Source organism: Lonchura striata, chromosome 4 (genome assembly GCF_050655825.1).
Source record: "Lonchura striata isolate lonStrDom1 chromosome 4, ASM5065582v1, whole genome shotgun sequence".
Taxonomy (NCBI): domain Eukaryota; kingdom Metazoa; phylum Chordata; class Aves; order Passeriformes; family Estrildidae; genus Lonchura; species Lonchura striata.
In genome coordinates, this window is record NC_140706.1 from 11,032,210 (window position 1) to 11,055,102 (window position 22,893).

At 39.2% G+C, this 22,893-nt stretch overlaps 1 protein-coding gene across 15 annotated transcripts in view; it reads left to right on the forward strand.

Annotated features, from left to right (window-relative positions):
* The window catches only part of ABLIM2 (actin binding LIM protein family member 2), a 127,238-nt gene that overhangs the window by 41,349 nt on the left and 62,996 nt on the right, over positions 1–22,893 (forward strand). For all 15 annotated transcript variants that reach the window (XM_021550652.3, XM_085578511.1, XM_021550655.3 and 12 more), the window contains exons 3-6: positions 5,689–5,872; positions 15,664–15,779; positions 19,601–19,727; positions 21,668–21,761. In XM_021550652.3, coding sequence (XP_021406327.2) covers positions 5,689–5,872; positions 15,664–15,779; positions 19,601–19,727; positions 21,668–21,761 — 521 coding nt within the window. The remainder of the gene's footprint in view (positions 1–5,688; positions 5,873–15,663; positions 15,780–19,600; positions 19,728–21,667; positions 21,762–22,893) is intronic.

Consider the following 22,893-nt stretch of genomic DNA (forward strand, 5'->3'; position numbering starts at 1 on the left):
TATTGTTTTAAAAACCTGTTTTAATTAGTCTAGCTAATGACAGCAGTATTTTATGATAAACATTAAGAGGCTATTAGGTTTAAAATGGATTAAAGCACATTACTCTGTTTCTTAAATTTCTTTAGCGTACTTGTAAATTTTAAATAACCAAATTAAGTCCTTAAAACAAGAAATTAGTATAAACGAGACATTTTTTCCAGTTTTCCTGGAAATTGTTTTGGTAGTTTGAAACAGCCATCTACCTAATGCTGTGAGGACCTTGCTCACCTCTAAGATTATGGTAGAGTTTTTTATAGGGCAGTAACACTGTCTCTAAGGCATTGGGAAACTATGATCTCCAGAAGGAAAATGGAAATATACTTTAAAATGAAAAATTACTTCACGTGTAGTTCCCATTTATTATAGGAATCAAGGTAATTAGTGCACAGAAAATTTCCTAAACTTTCCTTCATTTTAATTGGTGCACTCTTATGTTCTGTCAATTCATAAGAGTATCCCGAGTCTCAAAGGTTTTCCTGCACTGAAGTGTTTACTCCACAAATTAAGTTGTGGGCACCATGGCCAGTGTAGCCTGGGAGCTTGTGTAGGTGCTGTACTCTCTATCTTTTATCAGTGCTACATATGCATGGTGAAGTGTTGCAGGATATGATATATCCTCACAGTTCTTTGTATCTTTTCTGCTCCTGAAAGTTGCTGGTTTTCTTCCATCAGACCTGTCTGCCTTCCTGCATTTCCTGATTGGAAGCTGGAGAAGGGACCAGCAGGTCTGTCCAGGACTTTTTTGGGGCTGCATGCTGTTTTTGTTTACCCTGGATAGTAACAAAATGAGGTGTCATCCAAGTCCTTGAGATTACAGATGGTATTTTAGATACTATTGCTAATACACTGACAGTGACTGACACACTTGAGTATTCCTGATTTCACAGATGTGTTTGGAAAGACAGTTATTATGATCACTTGTGCATAGAAGAGTGATTGAACTGTATGGTTTATATGCCCCATTGCAAGGTCCCTTCTGTCTTACTGCTGCTCACCTATAGACTGAAGGTTCAGGTGTGAATTTACCAAGAAATTATATTCTCATGCCAATATTTGTATGGCCAGCAAGCTTGAAGCTGGGAAAGACTTCCCTGAAAGCGTTGTGAAAAGCTTATCTGGACTTACCACAATAGACCATGCAAGAAAGAGTATCAGAGTTGCAGCCATCTGCTGGAAATGAGTTTAGACTGCTTCAGATTAATTGCAGTTCAATTTGAACTTCAAAGCTGTAGCAGTGGAAGTGGAAGTTTGCCAGGTGGTTCTGATTCCTTCTCACAGGCATAGTGACCAGGAGAAATACTCCACACATGATCATGGGATTTTGAAGAATGGGAATCCAGACTTCTTCAATGGTGCATGAATACATAGAATTTAGCTGCCAAAAGAGAATAATATCAGCAGTGTGCTATGTGTCACTCTTAGGATCATGGTCAGCCAGTGACATCCATCTCATGGATGGAGGAAAATACCAGAAGTGGACATAAAACCACAGTGCTGAGGAAGAAAAATTTCATTTTACTTACATCAGGCAGAAAATAGGAGGGAAAAGTACAGACTTGATATATGTAGTTGCATGTAAGCAAACCACTTGATTGTCTGGCACATTGACAGCACAGTGAGTGTAGCATCCCCCGAGCAGCTCAGGACACAGCTGAGTTTTAGGCCCAACATGCAGCCAAAAAATTAATCTACTTTCAGTAGGCTCATTTGCCAGCACAGAAAACAGATGCATTTTATATTTGTACACTGCAAATGGAGTACTGATGGTATACAGTAGTGGAATAGCAATTTGCTTAAAGCACATTGATTAATTGATTTACTGCTATTTATTTTTAAAAAATCATAGGATGACGGGAGGGACATTTAAAGGTCATCTAGTCGAAACTTCCCTGGAATGAGCAGCAATATCTTCAACTAAGTCAGTTTGCTCAGGGCCCTGTCCAACTTGACTTTAAGTATTTCCAGAGATGGACCATCTACCATCTCTCTGGGCAACCTGTTCCAATGTCTCACTAGCCTCACTTAAAAAAAAATTCTTTCATAAATCCTGTCTAAATTGCACCTGTTTTAATTTGAAACCATTACTATTACACACTGCATAAATTCCAGTGCTTCAGGTGCTGCTACAGACATGGTGCTATGGAAAAAAGTAGTCATTTTCTAAACCAGCAGAGGAGCCCCTCACATCTATGTATGAAGTATTTTGTTGTCAGGTAATTGCAAACTGTCTTGAAAAGTGGAATTATCCAGCTGTAAGAGAAGCCACCCTGAGATACCTTCCCTAAAAATGGTGTGGGTATTGTTCCTCTGAAGTCCCATAGCACATCCAGGTACTGGCTTGCTTCTAAATAATATAAGAGACAAACACTTACTCATTACTTCGAAATTCTTCCTAAAGCTTATAAGTGCTCAGGAAAAGGCATTGCCATGTAGGCAAGGTAATACCAAGACAAGAAGATGAGTTTCTCTGTGTTAGTCTCTTCATTAATATAATTACTGGTTTCAGTGTTTTTTTCTTACCACCAAGATGAACTCCACAAACTGATGAAAACTGTTTCTAGGTTAAAAATAACCCATCCTCCAGATACTCCTTTTGGAAGACAAATGCTAGGTAGGAGTGGATGTGACATAATGCTAATATCCTGTCCTAGGAGAGTAAGATCTGGTAGCTGCCTTCAGATATTCTGCCTAGACTTCCTTCTGCTTTTCATTCCTGGCTTCTAGTCTCTGCAGCATCATCTCAGATGGGCAGTGTCTCTGTCCACATAAGTAGCCAGCAAATGGCACAGCATCTCACCTGAGGGAAGGCCAATGGATCTCTTTTCAGAGCTAGTCTTCTCAGCTAAAAGCATGACTGATTTACTATCCTATCCAGTATTTGACTGGAATCCTTATGTTTTTCTCTGGTCAGCGGGGTGTCAAGGTAAATTGGATCAGATGGTTCAGAGAGTGAAGGAGCAGGCAAGGGTTTGTGACTCAAGGTATGGCCTGTGGAGCAGAGCTGGTGATGTTCATTCAGCCACTCTTTGCATATGAGGAGATGGTGATGCAGAAAGGAGCCTGGTGAGAGGATGCTGAGCTCACTTTTATTTTGAAGTCCCAATAAATTGTTTTTCTGGCTCTCTTTAGGTGAGAAGTTTCACTGCAGTGTTTCCTGAGAAGCCAGGATTAAGTGCATTAGTGCAGACTGCTTTACTGACAGAACAGAGAGGCCAATATCTGCAGGGTGAGACAGAGTGCCACCAAATGCCAGTGGCACAAAGGTTGTTGAACCCACGTGCCCCAAACCTTGCACCAGGACTCTCTTAGCTGCAGTGAGACAGAGCCTACCTGACTTCCATTTAGACTATAAATATAGATTTGCTTGTGCTTAGCTCTCATTTTAGGAGGTGAACAGGGACTAAAGTGCACAACAGAGCAGTGGTAAATAATTTGTGGCTACACTATCAAGTTATATTCCTCTGGTTTTGGAAGCCCAGCTGTAAGTCCTTCTGTGATAGTACACAGCAAATTGTGTTAACCAGTACCTGTTCTGTAGCTGGGTCTTGGTGTCTTTGTCCAGGTGCACTTTAGTCAGGTGTGTCACTACCAGCATAAAGAAACATATTTAGGGACATAACCCCTCCCTTCTCTTTTCAGAAATGCAGTTATGGCCTTTTAACTTTTTACTCTAATGATCCACTTTACAAGTTCAAACGCTGTATGATGCAAATTAGAGCTGCTTTAGGGCATCAGTATCAGCTCAGCATGCTGCTCATCATCATCTTAAATCCACAGTTGAGCTCTGTTTCTGGGACACCAGTAGGTAGCTGAAATATATAGGCTGAAAGAAATGCATGCTATCCAGCAAGTTGTGCCAGATTTTTGGAAAGTCTGTTCAAAAAGCCTGTCCTTTATAAAAGTAAGAGCACGAGTGAGAAAGAGAAATGCTAAAGCAAACGTGTTAAGTGTTGTGAGATAGAGAACATGAACAATGTATTGAAATATAAATAATCTAATCAATGTTGTCCATGGCAAATGCAATGTGATTGGAATTATTTTGACTTATAGGAAAGATTAGAACCCATAGTTCTTCAGTTCTTGACCATGCACTAATACCATTCTAGCATGATTGTTGTTTTCTGACTCTTAGTAGTCAGGGCCATCTCCAGGGAGAATGATGAGCGCTGAAATCCCACACAGGGATAAGCCCTCAGAGGGTTCAAAGAGGGCCCTGAGCCCAGGTCTCCTGTGCTACAGTTAACAAAGGCTATAAAAAGGGTAGGGTGATTGGATGTAATTTTGAATGAATGATCTGGGTTCTCTGCTTTCTTGCAGTTTCTGATCTGTATCTGTTACCTTGTGCCTTGGGTATCTCTGTTGGACTCTTTTCTTGTGTTTAGGTGCAAAATGACTGATTCTGACACTGCAAACAGGTTTGGGTGTAAATTGCCAGACTTTACATTTAGAAACCAAAGTGCCTGTGCACTCTCAGGTACCTGAGTGTAAATCTCAGTCTGGAATTTTAGAAGCATGGATACTTCTTCTATTTTGGGACCAAGGCACTGAGCAAGTCTGCCATGTTTTGTACATGCAACCCAAATTTAATAAGCAACATTCCCACTCCTTTTCTGTGGGCTGTGTGTGAGTAGTGACACTGCTGTGGTTCAGCATGGTTTGACTGTAAACACCATTTGCTGATGGGAACACATTCCTACATGAACATCCCCAGGAGCAGGAGTACGTAGTAACAAGTGTGGTGCTGTGACTTGCAGTAAAGGAGTAGTCATCACAGCAGCAGAATCACTACTTTTAAATCAAGTCAAGTGTGTTTCCAAAGATCCTGGTCAAGGTGGATGATGGTCATGTTCTACATGTCTGCTCTTTTTGTATGACTTCACCAGACCATTGTATCTCTCCTTTCCTGTCTTATATGTTCTCAAAATTCCAGCCTAGCTCCATCCCTAATGCAACAAAGAAAACTCCTGAACAGTCTCAGAAGCCTTTGGCTAATCAACTGTAACCCTTTGCTACAGGTTTAGTTTAAAAATCAAAACTGACATTTAGGACTAAAACCTTACTTTTGCCAGGAGTGGATGAACCTGGAGGTGCCTCCAGTTCATACGTGGTGAGTGATGTTCATTGGGTAAATATGAAAGCTGCTTTAAACTGATTTATCTTTTGAAAATGTGCAGCAGTGCCATGAGCATCAGCCCCCGTGTTTAGAGACAGCACTAGTTCATCCTTTTGTGTCTAGGAAGAATGTCAAACACCTGTAATCTGTCAGAGATGTTTCTTTGCAACACTGGTGCTTTAGATTTTAAAGATTTATATCCTTTATGCATTTCTTTTAACCTGTTAAATATGTTGGATGTTGTATATGGTAACCCTGAACTTAACTTCTACAGACTTTAACTTTGTACTCACAGCTGCTGCATTGAGCCTTTTACATTAAATAAGTCCAGGCTATTAGTGTCCAAAATACATGACTGTTGTAATTTACTGTGAGAGTTGTGTCTTTCAGATGCACATCTGCTCTGTGATCATAAGCCCATATATTGAAGTGCTTAAATGCTTCACTGTGAACCATTCAGATCATAGGTGAAAAATCAGCCTAATCTTAGAGCATTTGTTTCTTGCCTTCTGACTCTGCCTTTTCTCTTTCTGCAGCTTGTGGATGTGACCTGGCTCAAGGAGGATTTTTTGTGAGACAGGGAGACTACATCTGTACTTTGGACTACCAGAGACTCTATGGCACACGATGCTTCAGTTGTGATGAATTCATTGAGGGAGAAGTGGTCTCAGCACTTGGCAAAACCTATCACCCAGACTGTTTTGTGTGTGCTGTTTGCAGGTAGGTTTTCTACATGAAGTTGTGTTTTGGATGCCACAATGCCCTGAATGCCAGGCATTCAAACCAATAGCCTAGAGATAGTGTTTTCTTTTACTCACTCCTTAAAAAATTGCAGAATTAAAAAGAAAAAAAAAAAGTCTGTAATTTCTAATGCCTCCCTTTTTTTCCAAATGTGTTTTTCTTTTTTATGTTACCTTATGTTTGAGGTTTTTAAAGTACTTTAGAACCATCCACTGTCTTTGTTATAAGACGTTTTTCCCCAAGTATTGCTTAATTTCTCTGGTGTCTTCTGTTTTGTCATTTGTTGGCCTGAAGTTACAAAGGATTCCAGTGCCAATGGCTGAGTCCTCAGCAGGCTACTACTAAAGCCCAGTGTAGTTCAGGGGGATCATTTCCCCCATGGGTCCCAACTCAGCAATACAAGGGACTGATGTCATCCTGACCTGCATCTTAATCCTCTTGTGTAGAACTGGCACAAACATATCTACTGAAGACTTCACAAAGAAGCTTGAAGTAGTGCACTAAGCCTTTAGAAAACCTTCAAACTGCTGTTTTAGCAGTTTGGATCAAATGGAAATGCTGCCAGAGTTTCTCTGGATGAACTTGAGCTTTTAGGAGTACAAGAAAAGCAACCCCACTTTCAAAGGGCTTCAGAGCCCAACGAGGCACTGGTGCAGCACAGTTTAGATCTCTGTGTGCTGGTGCCTCTTGCAGGTGACTGTGCCATCCCAAACCAGCGTGGCCATGTCACTATGGCTGCCTGCCAGCCCAGCCTGCCCTGCCCCTGGAGCTCAGAAATCCTCCTGCAAGAGCAGGACGTCAAATTCCAGAGCAGCTGTGGCTCGTGACAGAATCTCAATTAAATAAAGTAATTGCACATATAATAATAATAATAGCTGTGATAGAGGGGAGACTCTGAGATAGACAAGCCTTTATTGTATTAAATTCTAAGTTTTGATCTGTCCAATAGGCAGTTTTTTTCCTTTGTATACCTAAATGTGGAGAGTAAAGATAAGAAAAAAATCCTAGCATCTTTTTCATATTTTATTTTTTCTTTTAATAATGAAGGAAAATTACTTCAATTGTGTCTCATTATTTAACTGCTGGCTGCACATGCTATTGGCCTGCAGCCTGGCAGTATTACAGCTCTTGTAGAGATGAGCAGAGCTATTTTTTGGTACCTTTATTCTCAGCACTAGTACCTTCTGTCAAGTGAGGTACTCCATCATTTAAGAGAAATCAAAAAAATGGTTGATTCCATTTTTCTGGCTAAATGTGCCTGTATCCTTAGTCACACCAGTAGAGCTTAGCAGAAATGTATTTAAGTGTTATTGCTGTACTTAGAAACTACCTACCTCGGGTTTCAGGCCATTGGAAATACCAACTGCTGCTTTATTTAGTCAGTCCTTCAGCTGCTGATTTGGAGTTTGGTAATACAGTTTATTTTATCTCCCTGGAAATTTGGAATAATTTGCCTTGTGACTAAAATATTTAAGTACCTTACAATTCAGGCGAGTTAAATTGCAGCACTGTGAAATTATTCATATTGCAAATACAATGTGTGATGAAGATGTGGTAAAGCTTTTAAAAATGAAGTTCCTGACACGGTAATATATCATATAAAAAATAAAATCAGAGATGTTCCATAACCTTCTGTATAACTAAATAGTTGTATTAAATGCTGTTTCGCTGTTTCTAGTAGTTCAGTAGAGAGACCCAGATCTGCTTCTGTTGCTTTTCTTGGAAGAACACACAAATTCATATTGTCTTCATCAGAGCCAGCTAATGCCCTGCTGACTAGCAGGATTCAATTAGTGTCTCCCAGGGGGGTTGTAACACTGATTTGTGGTGCAGAGCAGCAGAAGAATCCTGTCATGTGTTTATATGCTTTAAATCAGCTTCAATTACCCCTGTCATTGCAAGCCAGACATAACCTGTGTTTTTTATGAGGAAGAATGTCCTATCTAAACATCATCAGCATTTATTTTATTGAGTGATATCCTCAGTAAAAATAAGGTTGGTAGGCTGTAAAGGCATGATGTTTAAGCCAAAAGAAGGAACATGTTTGTTCATTTAAAAAACAGTAATAACAGAATAGGGGGGCAAATGGTGCAAAACTCTCTACCTTGATATTTTCCATGGTGGGAAGAGTCAGGAGAACCATTTGTGCCCTCGTTTTTTACAGATGGGCGGAAACCTTAAATACTGCACCAAGGCACACTGTCAGCAGTAGTTAGTGGATGATGCCAACTGCATTTGGCATTACCTTTTACAGCCAGACTTTAATGTGGGTGCTGTGTTAGAAATCTAACCTCCAAGATGGTGTGAATTTGAGAAGTGGTGACTGCCTGGCAGTAGGGTGATCATGCTCTCATGGAAACCAAGTCAGGTTCTTACCATCTTCAGCATGAAAACACTGGCAGCAGAAGTCATTTTGCACTCATGACACATTTCTCCAGAATGCTGCAGGATCTTTGAATTATTTTAAATGAGCACTGCTGCAAGTCCTATTTCTGTAGCTGCTGAAGTAACACTTCTAAACTCTTTCTACATTGCATAGTAAACCAGTGTCAGTATCAAGTCTTTTTTTTTTAATCCTTATTTTCAGAGAAGATAAGGTTTGAATAGAAACATGTGGGAAGTGTATGGTAGGATCAGTGAGAAAACCTAGCTAGCAGGAGCAGTGGGATAAAGTCAGCAATCCAAGCCCAGTTGTCTCCTGATATTACTACTGTTGGATGCCACATGGCGCAGTGTCACAGAGAACTGTATTCCTTGTACCTTCTGCACTGCATTTGTAACCTGCTGCCCTCTTCTGTGAAAAAGCTGGAGTGTCAAGAAATCCCATCAGTGTCGGGCATCTCTTGGGAGTCAGATGCTACTGCCCAGGGCTGCCACAAGCTAAAGTCTAAAACAAACAAAAAAATTAATTAGTATTCAGAGAAAAACTGGTAGAAGTACAATATATTGTGCCATCCTAGTTGATTGTTTCTCTCCATCCTGTGTTAACCAAGTGGTTCTTTAAAAAAAATCAGGTTTCAGTTGTTTGCTCTGCTGGAGTAAAGATTAAGGGCTTAATCCCTTCTTCTTCCAGTGCTGTTCATAGTCTAGTGAAACCTTTTATCTGCTGTGGTGTTTTGTGATGATAATGCCTAAAACCAGGAATGAGTGGAAGAATAACAACATAGATTGAAAACTGTTGCAGATTAAATGTTTACTCTAAATTCCCAGGAAGTGGCTGAATAATCTTCCTACATTAATTGGAAGGAGCTGTGTCCTCCAGAGGGCTGCCAAAGACATTTCCTTCAAAAGCTTCATGTGTTCGTAAAAGTGAAATAGAAAGAGAGAGAAAATTGAGGCTGGCTGTAGCAATAGAAGCTTAGTTTTATTAAAATTGTGCACATATGTCTTACATGTATGTCATAGTCAGGACAGTTTGGCTCTTATGTAGGATGGGAAAGGGCAGGACATTGAGTATTTCAGAAAGAAATGGGTTGTCATACCTGTGATAATACTCTGAAAATGGAATTTTCAGGAGATGTCGTAGTGTGTTAAGTCCTATAGATTTAGTAAGCATATATAAGATGTATGGTCCATCTAATGTGGTACCTAGAGTATGATTTGTATTACCTGTGGGCTGTGTGTTCACTGAATATTAAAAAACCTGGGATTTAATTTTATGGGTGTTATTGTAATTAGTAAAGTTGGGGGGGTTGGTGTTTATGTACCCAGTTGGAGGAGTGTGTCTATTAGTTACCCCTTTAGTTTCAATATTCTTGTATGTAAAAGTTGGGAAAAAATTGTGGCATGTAAAGGATAAAGAGAGGACAACTTGACCCCTAGGTGGAGGATAGATTAGCACATACATCCCAGATTAATAAGGAAATGGGTTTGTGTTGGCTTTACAGAATTGTTATATTTAAGTTTTTCTGAGCTCAGGAAGTTTTCTTTTAAAACAGCATCTTGACAGAAGAGGTGACAGAAGACGTGCCATGTAGAGGGGAATAGTATGTGGAGGAAAGAGGCAGATACATATACTTCAAGGGGTTGACTACCAAATCCAGCTATAAAACCTCGTTCACTCATTTGTATTTTTACTGTCTTCAAGAAAGTAATTCACAAGAAGGTAATTCACCAGGCAGTTGAATATAAAAAATGAGAAAGCTCAAATTCTGTTCTTTTTCAGCAGGAGATTGTGTAGTCCTACATATATAACATTGCTAGTTCTAGAAAGAACTGAGATATTTTGGGTATGTATGTCTTAAAAAATCAGGCTAATACTGAAAATTCAAAGTTCAAATTCAGTTTTTTCTTAAACATAGCAATCTTGACAGACTTTTTGAATATGCTAAACCTTTTTATTTGCTCACTTTTTTTTGTGCTGCTGAATTTGGAAAGGGTTTGGTTTCCACTTAAGCAGTACCTGGTGCCTCTTAAGGCATCTCATGAAGTGGTCTTCATCCCATCACCAGTCACCCACTGAACACTGCTAGGTATTGCAGAAACCTAGGGTGTTGAGCCTGAGATTTTGAAATCAGCCTGAGTGTTCTTGGCATTTTGATTCTAAACCAAATATATTTATCAGCATGTGGTTCTTCCTGAACAAAGGGATAGTGGTGTGCTGCTCTTTAGAGGAAGGGTCTGGAGTGCAAGTCCTGTGAGGAGCAGCTGGGGGTACTGGAGTTGTTTATCTGGAGAAAAAGAGGCTCAGGGGGTATTTATTGCTCTCTACAACTGCCTGACAGGAGGTTGCAGTGAGCTGGGGGTCAGTTTATTCTCCCAGGCAACCAGCAATAGGACAAGGGGAAATGTCTTTATGTTGTGCCAGGGGAAGTTCAGATTGGATATTAGGAAAAGCTTCTTCACTGAAAAATGGGTTAAACATTGGAATACGGTGCCAAGGGAAGTGATGGGGTCACCCTCTCTGGCAGTGTTCACTAAATCAGTAGACATGGCACTTTGTGATGACATGAGCATGGTGGTGTTTGGTCAAAGATTGGACTTGATGATCTTGGAGGTCTGTTACAACCTTAGTGATTCCAGGATTCTTTGGTTCTACATGGAGCATCCCTATAGCCCTAGAATAATGTAGGATGGAAAAGATTTGTGGTGGTCCTGTGGACCAGCCCCTGGCTCAAATCAAGTCCAGTTTGAGCAGACAGCTGATGGCATTCCTTTAACATATTTCCAACAGACTCTCTGAATAGTGTGTTCCAGTATTCAACAAGCTCATGGTAATTTTTTTTCTTTATATTGAGTTGACATTCCCTATGTTCCAGCTTATGTCTGCTGCCTCTTGTCCTTTCACTCTTTACCTCTGAGAAGAGCGTGGCTCCAATTTTGTGTACGTGTCTCCAGGTAGTTTTAGACAGCAGCATGATGTCCCCTGAGCAGGTGCATCTGCTGCAGCCCTGCCTGCCCATGTGTCCTGTGCTGCAGCTCTGGACCTGGCCACCTTCCCTCATCTCCCTCCAGTAAATCTTGTCCTCAGGAGCCCAAGATGGTGCCTGCTGCACCTAAATGTCTCCTAAATGATGAGCAGCAGGGGAGATCACATCCCTGGATCTGGTGCTACACTAATGCCTCCCAGGATGTGGCTGGCCAGTTGCTGTGGGGACATGCTGCTAACTCATGTCCAACTGGGACCCCACATCTTCTCATGCTTTCCACTGATTGACCCCTGTGGTGCACTGGTGCATGGGGTTGTTCTTCACTGCTTGCAGGATTTAGCATTTTCCCTCACTGAAGTTTTTGCAGATGGTAGATAGCACTCAATGTCTACTTTGTATCATTATTTTAATCCACAGGGATTCATCCCTATGGAGCACCTTGAGGGATGTGATTGTACCAGATACAAGTTAGAGCAGAATTCGATCCTGCTGGTCCTTAGGTTGCTATCTGACATTACACCTGACCTGGTGTAACTGCAGCCAGCTGCTGAAATGAATAACACTGCTCTCCCAACAACCTGACCACAGGCTTCTCTTAATTTTCATATATCAAATTTAGTTTACTGTTCAGCCAGAGTCAGATCAGCAATTTAAAGAATAGATGGGCATCCATCTGCTCTGAAAAAAAAAAAAGAATATTTCTTTTGTCCTTCCCACAAAGCTTGAATGACCTGCCCACAGCTGCATAGATTGAGGCATGGTGCAGAGAAAGACTTCATCTTTTGGTATCACTTCATCTTTTAGCTCACAGTTACCCTGGGTTAGGCTGATGGTGATTTGATGTTTTACAATATAGTTTGGCTGGTCACCTCCAGATTTTTTTCTGGGTTTGCAAATATTGTAGGCAGGTGGATAAAACAAATTTTGTTGGGAAATGAGTCACAGTTGTATTAAAATTCTGCAAGTCATTTGAGAGAGCTGCTTTAAAAATGCTCTTAATTTTCATTTTAAAAATAGATTATCCAACTGTGAAAATCTCACTGAATATTTATTAAAGGATAAGTAGCTAATTAAAACCCTGTCCTGGTTTTTGCAATACCTAGCAGTGTTCAGTGGGTGACTGGTGGTGAGATATCATTGTATTTGAAGGCAGATATGCTGCTCTTAGCCTAAAATTCTATATATAGTCCTGCTCACAACTTAGAGAGCTCAGAAACTGAAACCTTGTTAATTGACTGTTGCTACCTTCTGTTGTGCCTTCACTCATACTGGCACTGAAATGCTTGAGCAGAGCTGCTCGTGAAAGGGAGAGGTCAGCTGGTACAGGAAAAGTGACAAATATGTTGGGTATGAATTCCTGTGAACCAGACAGTGAAACAAACTTTTAGACTTACTTATGGGTTTAGATGAACTGTGAGGGGAGGAAATATCTGCATGTACCTTGGGGTGGACAGCTCCAAGAACTTCTCTCTGAGGTTTTTTTAGAGCTGATGTCTTGCATATTTGATGAACAATAAAGAACCAAAATTGTTGCCCTCTTGCATTGGAATGGAAAAGCATGATGATTAGCTACTAAACTCTTAGAAAATAAACTAAGTACAGTATTTTTATGGGCTAGGAAACCCCCTGCGTGCCCTCCCATCTAAGGAGGCTCTGTGGTTTTCTGTGGTGCCTATAAGCTTTGGCATGTTTGGAGGTGTCATCTGCTTGGTTCTGTCTTTGTGCCATAGGAGGTCAATAACCTTCTTCTCCTCTAGTTTTAACTTATTTCCTTTTAGATTGTTGATTGCTTAGGCAATGATGAAATGAGCCAATTCAAAGTGGGCAGTCCCTGCTTCTTTAGGTATATCCCCGAGTCAGGAAGATATAATTACAAGATATACCTTACCTCTCCCTACTGCTCCTTATACACGACATACAAGATTGTTCAGGAGTCACAGTAATTCTTCAGAGCTCCATCTTCTTCATTGCTCCAGCATGTCACCATCCCCAGGATTATTAATGGTGCAAAGCCATTTTACTGTTCTGCTGTTTTACTGAGACATCTCATGAGAGCCCAGCTGGGTCATGAGCTGAGCCCAGCCTTGGTTCCCATGGAGACTGTGGCAAAACACAGTTGAAGGTCCTGTCCTGTCCAGGGCATGCATTTGTGCATAGGAATGAAAGATGCCAGGGTGGTTGTGTGATGGTGTCTGTGGAGCAGGGTGTTGCTTTTTTAGGGGTTTAATTTGGAGCAGATTACCAGTGGTTGTTATAAGTCTGTGTGTATCTGGAAGTCAAGATGAGATGTCTTCCTGAAAACATGCAAGAGACAAATTCTTGTCTCAGTTCTGGAATGGTTGAAATCCCTTGGCTTTTGTCTTTCCAGGTCAATTAGTAGTGCTAAGTTCTAGGCTTGATTTTGTAATATTTCTGTAAAATGAAAATGTGATTAAATGGTTTCTTTCACATTTACAGCAGAAAACTAGGACAGCATTTGAATTGTATCACTCTATTTTTGAGATAGTTTTTGGTAAATAGTAATGAATTTTTATTATCTATATAGAGCTGTATCACATTTACTGATTTTTATTCAAATGTATGTATGTTTATTTGAATAAGCTTTGGTTTGGCCCAGATGACCTTCAGAGGTCCTTTCCCACTTCAACTCTTCTGTGAGTTCATAAAGCTCTTTTCTTATTCTGTATATTAGAAGTGTCTCTGACTTTAAAAAGTATCAAAATCTGTTGCAGACAACACTTATGACCTAAAAAGAAAGCATTGGGAGTTTTTCTGAATATGTGACACAGAAGCTGGCTGCTGCTGCAAGACAGGACAGGTTTCTTCACCACATCCTGCCTGTCACACTAGAGAAAGTGTTGTCTTCTCATTAGGTTATTGAGTAAAGTTAATGGTGCAAAATCCTCCTTGAAACAGATCGAAATTTAGGCCTCCTGGATCTATATTAACATGGTGTTGGACCTTTTTGTACCAGAGTCATGCACAGATCATTGAGTTGGGTCAGAGAGTAATGCAATATTAAAGGCTATTTCCATAAAGTTTTTTTTTCCTTATTGTAACTTTAGGTAAGTGACAAGGTAGGATGTTTTTTGACTACAAAGCTTGAGAAAGAGAAAAAAAAAAGTTAAATGCAGAATTCATTATCAAATATCAAAAAAGATAATAATATTTACACTCCATATGTCCTCATGATTTTTTAAATTATCACGTGGTCCAAAATGGATGTCATTTAGCTGGTTTCAAATATATTTTAATAACATTATACAGAAACAAAGGACAGCATTGGTTCTGTTCTTTTTCTAAGTAATAAAAAATTATTTTAATTTAATTGCACTGGGAGCAATTTTAGTGTAATTCAAGTGTAGAATAAGTTTTTCTTAGGCAGTTTAGGGACCAAAATAATGTTTATTTTAGCACAAAGTATCTGTGTAACTTTTGTAGTGGAGACAACCTTGCAATTGGTATGAATTTGATAGCATTTGTGGGAGCACACCACGAGTTTTAATTAAATGGTAATGAAATAGTGTGGTCAGATGAGCTTCACCATGAAGCAGAAGGTGTGTGCTATGTTTGTGCCCCATTAAGCCATATTTTGATAGCTTGGATGGGGATTTAGTTGGACATGAGCTTTGGGTGGAGTGAAATGTGTTACTAAACCCTCACCACCCTTTGCTGCATCTGAAGTGATTTGTCCATCTGGTTCCCTTAGAGGAAATGCCTCAGTGGTTTCTGTGCCCAGACAAGGAAGTGCACAGCAGAGAGCTTTTGTTTTAAGAACATTGATAAAAAGGAATGATTTAATTAAGTGTAAGGAGAGCTGTTGTTGGGTAGGGAAAACAAGTAATGCAGACACTGTGGGTTTTATAACTGGGATAGGATTTTTTCTTTTGAGAGTTCACTAACATTTGCTTTCTGAGAACATAGATTAAGAGAAAGACTTTGATGTGATAAAAGTTGTGAGGACAAGTGCTGATTTTTAATGTATAAAAGTCATCACTCTCGTACAGCTAGTTAACAACATAAAAGCAGCTGCATTTGCCTCTACTTAACTCCCTGTAATGCCAATTTTATTTTCATTCTGTAACTGATCTTGTTAGTGATGAACTCTGGCTGATACTACATTTCTTAGATACACAACAATTTGGACTTGAGTGCTCACTGTGTTTTTGTATCTTTAGGTATTATTATTTTTCCTAAGAGGCTGTAACCATCTGCATTTGAAGCTGTATGTTTGATATGCCTCTTTGATACTTAAGCCTCTAAGTGGCTGGAAAACTGAATGAGAACTGGGCAAGCAGAGAAAAAGAAGCCGGAGTATAATCAGTTCCTTTATGGAAAGATTTTGAATTCTGATAAAGGCATGAGACTGTAACCAGTTTGTTTTTGTTTCTGCTGTTGTAGGTTGCCTTTCCCTGCGGGTGACCGGGTAACTTTTAATGGGAAGGAATGCATCTGCCAGAAATGTTCCCTGCCCCCTTCCAGCAGCACTGGCTCCTTCCCTGTACAGAACCTGCGAAGTAAGTATGGATTTCTGCTCTTTTCAGCCAGCATTTTGTACTCTTTTCTTAGTCTGCACAGCCTATAAGTTTTAAGAACATAATTTTACACCAGTATGTAAAATTGGAATTTCTAGTACTCTGCTGCATATGAAATTCAAGGTAGCCATGTGAAAAAGCATAGGGTGGTTTTTCTACAAAGTCTGATATTAAAAAGAAACATAGATGGTGCCATTATAGGATTAACAATACATTATACCTCTCAAAGATTTGATTAAAATGAACTAAATCAAATTATCTGGAGAAAAACATAAATGCTAATATTTTTTGGGATTTAGTCCAGTCCATCTGAAATAAAAGCCAATGTGAGATTTAATGATTTTTAAGTGTTCCAGTATTGCTTCAGAAAGTATCAGTGGCAGGACTGCATGGCTAAATACTACAAGCAAGGGATTTTAATGTGTGAAGTGTCAGTGGAGAACATTCACCTTGGCCTCATGCTATTGTGCACTATCAGAAGATACAAACACTATGGGAAAGAAATGTGATCTTTTCACACCAACTCATTTGCAGTAGATCATAGGGAGGTGATGTTGCTCTGCTGTTTTGCTCATAAAGTGCTGCCATGCTTTAAGAGTCCATCACTACCTTTATGTAATTAAACAGCAGCAGCAATTCAATTCAACAGAAAAGACAGCAAAATTTTTAATGACTGTTACATCAAGATGGATTCAGCATGGCTGAGGAAGGGCCCTATGGATTGCTCATCTTCTGTGTAAGGAATCTAACCTACTTCTGGGAGAAATCTCTCCTTTTTTTTCTCTTTTCTTTTCCCCCCACATTTCTTCACAGAAGTCTTCACCATCTCCTTTCTACAGTTCATCTGCAAAAGCTGCTGTGTGAATGCTCTGTGAGATGCTCTACCGATTCCTCTTGCTAATGCTATTCACTTTTGGGAAAAGGTTGGCCCTCTCTGTTAGGTGCTTTCTCATGTCACTTATTCCAGAGATGGATCCTCCTGGATGGTTGGCCATCTTTGCTGTCTCCTTGTCATATGTGAAAAGTGCCTTTGACTATAATGGACATTATTTGCCTGGTTGAGTACTGACAGAACAAGATCATTTGATTATCTCTGATACAGAATGCTTTAATGTATTTACATTCCCTTTCTCTGTGCACACACACACCCTGGAGAGTTTTTCCTGCCACTGCACTTCCTCTGCTCTCTTGTGTCACTGCCTTGAGCCTTCCCAGAGCACAGATACCTGCAGACATCAGCAAACCATTTGCCTCAGAGGGAAACAGCCCTGGGAGCAAGCACATCTCTGGGGCAAAACCTGACCCTGGAAAATAAAAGCTGACCTTTTCCCCACATTGCATAGAGCAGTGAATGGTGTATCTCCTGGGAAGAGCTTTCTTGGAAAAGACCTTAATGCTTTAAACAAGCAGCTCTTGTTAGTAGTGCACAAAAACATGAACTCAGGCAAACTTCTTCAAGGAAGGAGTACTATACTGACCCACTGTTACATTGGGTTTGTTCCTGCCTTAGAACTCTCTCGTGTGTACCATGTGTGCTGTTCCCCAGACTATTTATCTCAGCAGTGCTTTCAGAACATCTCTTGGGGACTCATTGAGCTCCCAACATCACTGCCCCCTCTGACAAGTCCTTCAGTTTTCATCCTCCCCTTTTGCTTCTAACCTTCTTCATGCATTCCATTTGGTAGAAATGAAAAATGTAAAATTCTTGCTTTCTGCCTGAGTCCTTGAATTTTTTTATTATATAAGTACCTACCTCTCTGTTTTGTTTTATAAAACACTAACTCTGAAAGCCTCTTGTGACAGTGCTGATTTTGAGAGAGTACTCAAGGAAGAATATTAACATGTAGCAGCAAATTGATGTGTTCCGCAGAGTTTTTGCTTGAAATTAGTTGAGTCACCAAAGAGTGCTGCATCCAAGATGGGAAGACAAGGACATGCATCAGTAGGCACTGTTGGCATAGCAACCACAATATTTGTTTGCAATTATCTGGCACTTTACAGAGAAAATAGCAGTTGAGAATAAAAAAAATATGCTGCATTTCTGCCCACCCAAGCTTAAACCAACTGAGAGGTGAATGACATTTGAGCACATGATGTTGTATTCAGTTTGTGAAATGACTCTCAAGCAGTCGGATTAAATTAGATTTCCAGATGAATCCCCAGTACAGGGGAGATCACAAACAAATTTGTGATTGCAGTTGAACAACAGATACTGTAGAATACTGCAGGGACTAAAACCAGGCACACATACACAAATGTCCTTTATTATTAGCAAAACTCAAATGTTCTGATTTGGAGTGCACATGCTTTTGTGCTAGGCTTGTTTCCAGGTATTGGAAACAAGAGGGTAACATTAAAGAGACACATAATTGCTCCCTCAACACATTCCAAATCCACTAAGGGAAAATACAAACTATGCTTTTTCACTGTGTGCTCAGAAGTGAAGCATTTACAATTTCACTTAACTGTCTCATTAGGGTCATGTAACCAGTGAAATACAGTCTTAAATCAGAAGTTTTTAAGAGGACTGTTTAAATGTTTTAATGAGATCCTAGGTTGAGAGTTCTTTCTTAATAACTAGATAAATCTTTCTAATACATTTGCATAGCTTTGTGTTCCATGTAAGATATTGCTATGGGCTTGTTTTCTCTCCTGGCATTTCTGAATGATTCAGTGTCTTTCAGGTTTTGTCTTTTCCCCAGAAAATTGTTGGTATATCTGAAGAATTCCTAAAAATACTATGTATTTTTCCACATGAGATGGAAGATATTTTATGGAGGATTAGAAGGATTTTATGGAGGATTGCTACTAGAATCAATTTATCACTGGCATTTATCCCTTTTTTTCCACATATTCTGACTATTTTAACATTTAGTAAGAAAATCATCCATAGACAGAAATCTGTAGAGTGAAAAGTGAATGAGAGATGGACCTTGTAGAGGATTAGAGGGTTCATTTGGGATATAGAGAACCAGATCCAAATCCCATGTCTATATAACTTCTCTGAAGAGGGCAGAAACTGATTGAAGGTTTGGCTTTTGCTAGCTTAGTCAAAATCTTCCATTGTTAAAAAGAAAGGCAACCATACCCCCAGACAGTCTCATTCTCAGTTACACTTTCTGGGGAGCATAACTAGTTTACCTACAGCCTGTTAAACCAACATAGACTGACCTTTTTTACCAGTTATTACATGTTTTACGTGTATTTTTTGTTAGCACATCTTGGAGCTTTGTGTAAGTGCATTTTCACAGAGAATAAATACATAGACAGCCATTACTTTCACATATTGAAATGTCACTAATGCGTCTTAAGTATTGGTGTGTTTTTCCTGGTTACAGGACATTTCATACCAGAATTTCAGCTTGGATTTTTCTCATGGTTGCAAAAAGAATATTGAAATAAGTACAGCTTGCAGATCCAAATTCAAATGCTAATATGAAGAATCATTTTTTTGTTTTAATCTGTGTCTTTTTTATTTATTTTGTCAGGCTGATTTGCGATGCTTGAAAAATTAATCAGCAAAACTTCATTTTTTTAAACACAGTGCAAATGAATTAAAATAAAGCCTAAGTCACTAGAAAACTGAAGTCATCAGCTTTTTTTCTTTGAATGATGCATGTTTTTTAGCTATTTCAGTGCTTTCTAAGGACAACAACACTTGCCGTCCATCATGGAGCAGTGGAGTGAGCAGTGGAACCCTTGTGAGTGGTACTGGGATGCTGATGCATCCTTGTACTGCTGCAACCAACAGCTGCATGACCACCTAAAGATATGATTCACTCATTTGGGTTTTTCTCTTGCAGATTGTGGGGGTTGTGGTTCAGAAATAAAAAATGGTCAGTCCTTGGTCGCCTTGGACAAACACTGGCATTTGGGCTGTTTTAAGTGCAATACATGTGGCAAGCTACTGAATGCAGAGTATATCAGCAAGTAAGTAAAGGAGTATTTTCACCTCTTTTAAGCATTCTTTTAATGCTGAATAATTTATCATTTCATACCCTTTATTTTATATATATACCTGTTCAGAAATATATTAGATATTATTGTCTAAATTATTATCTAAATTGTATTTAAAAAATGAAATGGAGAAAAGTAGAAGTCATATTTTTCCATTTACCTGGAAAGGGACTTGACAAAGTAACTATGCTACAGAGAGGCAGCAGGTGGAATATGTTTTCAAGACCAAATGTATGCCCTTAGTTACCTATGGTTTTGCTCTCTGTGATGCTGTAATGTAAACAAGGAGGTACTGTTTTTTCTGTATGTATTACAAAAGAAGAAATGTTAGCCAGAAGTTCATTAAGAATGTACATACCATACTTTTGTGCTGCTCCAGAAGCAGTCCAGATTTGGACTGAATGTGATGGCAGCACTGAGAAACAGCACAAAGCACATGCACAGACCACGTCCCATGTCAACACTTTCATCAGGCCAGTGACATGCAGGCCTTTCACTGCCCAAGGCTCTGGGATTAATTTCTGCTTCAGAGAAATGTGTTATGTTGAAATTTTCTTAAGCAGCAAAGTAACTAAGTAAGAAAAGTCACCAGTGCCCAGAGATGATGGAGTTTCAGAGCCTGTCCCCCATGTTGGATTTCAATTAACACAAGTACAACATTTAATTGCACAGCTTGCACTGGAGAACAATATTTATTAAAAAGGTGTTCTTAAATAAGGTTTTTTTAATTGCCTCAATATTGGGCTAGTCTGCTGTATTTTAGTGCAGTGCTTTTTTTGCTTGTTATTGAATATAACCCCCTGTAAATTGTAAAGATACAATTATTGCAAAATTATCTCTTTTAGAAAGGCTAAATGCCAAACGAAATAACTCAAGAGAAGAAACATCCTGTCTTTAATTAATTCAATTAATTATTGTGATAACTTCTAGGTTAGCCTCTAAGAAATCCAACTTCCAGGCTATAAGATTAATTTCAATGTTTCTTCAGGGAAATGTCTGATAAAATTATGCCTCTGCTAATAAATCATGGCCTGTTTCAGTATAACATACAAAACATATTTAACTATGTTTAAATTGAACTTTGAAATGTGAGAAGAGTCTCCAGGTTCTTCCTAGAGCAATTTGTTTTCATTCATCAGTTTAATGTCTACATGTACAATTTAGTAAAATTGTAAAATGTAAAATTAACAGGTTCTTGTCAGGGCAATAGTCCAGATGTTCTGGTTTTGATGCTTTAAAATAAAAGCTGAGACTCCACATTCTTTTCTTTATATCTCTAAATTGTGTCTTAACTCACTGGTGGTGGCAAAATAGCTGCTTACATCGTGCATGAACACACTTCTGCTCAGGCTGAATTCTTGTAGTCATTGCTGGCTTCTGTGGAGCATATTCCCAAGTTGTTTGATCCATGACTGTGTCCAAGCAAGTCCAGTCAAGAGTGCCAGTAGATTTAAATGTTTATCAAAACTTGGTTTATAGACAAGATATTTGAGAAATTACTCCCTGCAGTCTCAGCTAAAGGATTAGGTAATGCATATATCAGATGATACACAATAGGATGAATTAGATGATGAGGGGAAGAGTAATATGTAGAAGCAACTATCTTTCCGCAGAGGGGAAAACTCGTGAAAGAATTTAATGGGTAACATGATTAAAAAGGTGCTGTGAGGATCTCAGAGACTGTTATTACAAGGCTGATGTTTAACAACAAAGGAGAAAAGCGGTCCAAAATAGTTGTTTATTACTATTCAACTTTTTACTATATTAATAAATAACGAGATACTTGGGAGGCAGGAAATACCATAAATACCCCATGAAGTGTTGAAACATTGACACATTTTAGATGCATAATCTCCCACTGATCTGTAAGCTTACATAAAGCAGCACCTGTACAGCCTGTTGTTCTTCCCTAGGGATGGGGTTCCTTACTGCGAAACAGACTACCACGCCAAGTTTGGTATCAGGTGTGACAACTGTGAAAAGTACATCACAGGAAGAGTGCTCGAGGTAAGGAGAACCTGTCATTCAAGTACATCTCAAAGTGTACAAAACGACTAGCTCTTTTGGGTTTAGTCCTGTGCTCACAAACAAATGTTAATGCAGCAGCTTAATGTTACTTTCATTAAATACCAGGAACTTCTTCTGTGATCAGGTTTTTTGTTTCTTCTCTTCATGATTTGGCAATACATAAACACCCTAAATGGATATATATGGTACTAGAGAATGTTCAGGCAGCAGAAGTAATAAATGAATGTGTTATCAGGCATGTTTTAAAACTTGCACTAAATTAATCTGTAATTTCTGGGGTTTTTTTATTCTCATTTATGTTCCCCAAAGATAGGATGAAGCTGTTGAAAAGTAAAATTAATTATTTGAACTGTGGGGGGGTGAGGTTTGAAAGTGAAGGTAATTAAAAGAGGTGAATGCAGAGAGAAGAGTTAAAGCTATGGCAAATTTGGAGTGCACTTACTCTGAGCAGTTAAGAAAGAGTGATTAATACTGAGATAGGAGAAGAAGAGAAGCTCCATTTTCTGTACTGACTCTTGACTTCACAATACTGTGGTTTTCTGTCCTGGTTCTTGCCTTGAAATATGTGCAAGAATGCTCTTTTTATGTGGTAATGTTTTACCTGCAGTATGGTTAAACAGTAGCATGTCATGTGATGTGATTAAGAATTGGGTCCTTACTGTCTCTGTGGCTAATAAAAAGAAAAAAAAAAAAGCCTTAAAGATCTGCATAGTAACAGTACCAAGTGTGTTTTGTGGAACCTGGGAGCACATGGGACTGTAGTTGATTCTTCTGACTGCTTGGTGAGAGTGCACTGAATAGAAAGGCAGTTCCTTGTTTTTATTGTAGATGAGCCAGTAACTAAGTTGGGAAAAGCTAATTTTTGAAAGCTATTTTAGGAATTCTACCATGACACATTACATATGATGGTTTTGATCAGTGTGTGTCCCTCTCCTCTCCATTCCCCAATGTTGCTCTAAGAGCAGCTCTGTACCACTTATCCTCATCTTGCTTATCCTCATCTCTTTGCTTGAGAGCTACATTCATTGGTGTGTGGCATTTAACTGTGGAAAAAAATACTGATGCAAGATACCAAAACCTTTTTAAAACAATAGATGAGGAGAAAGGACTT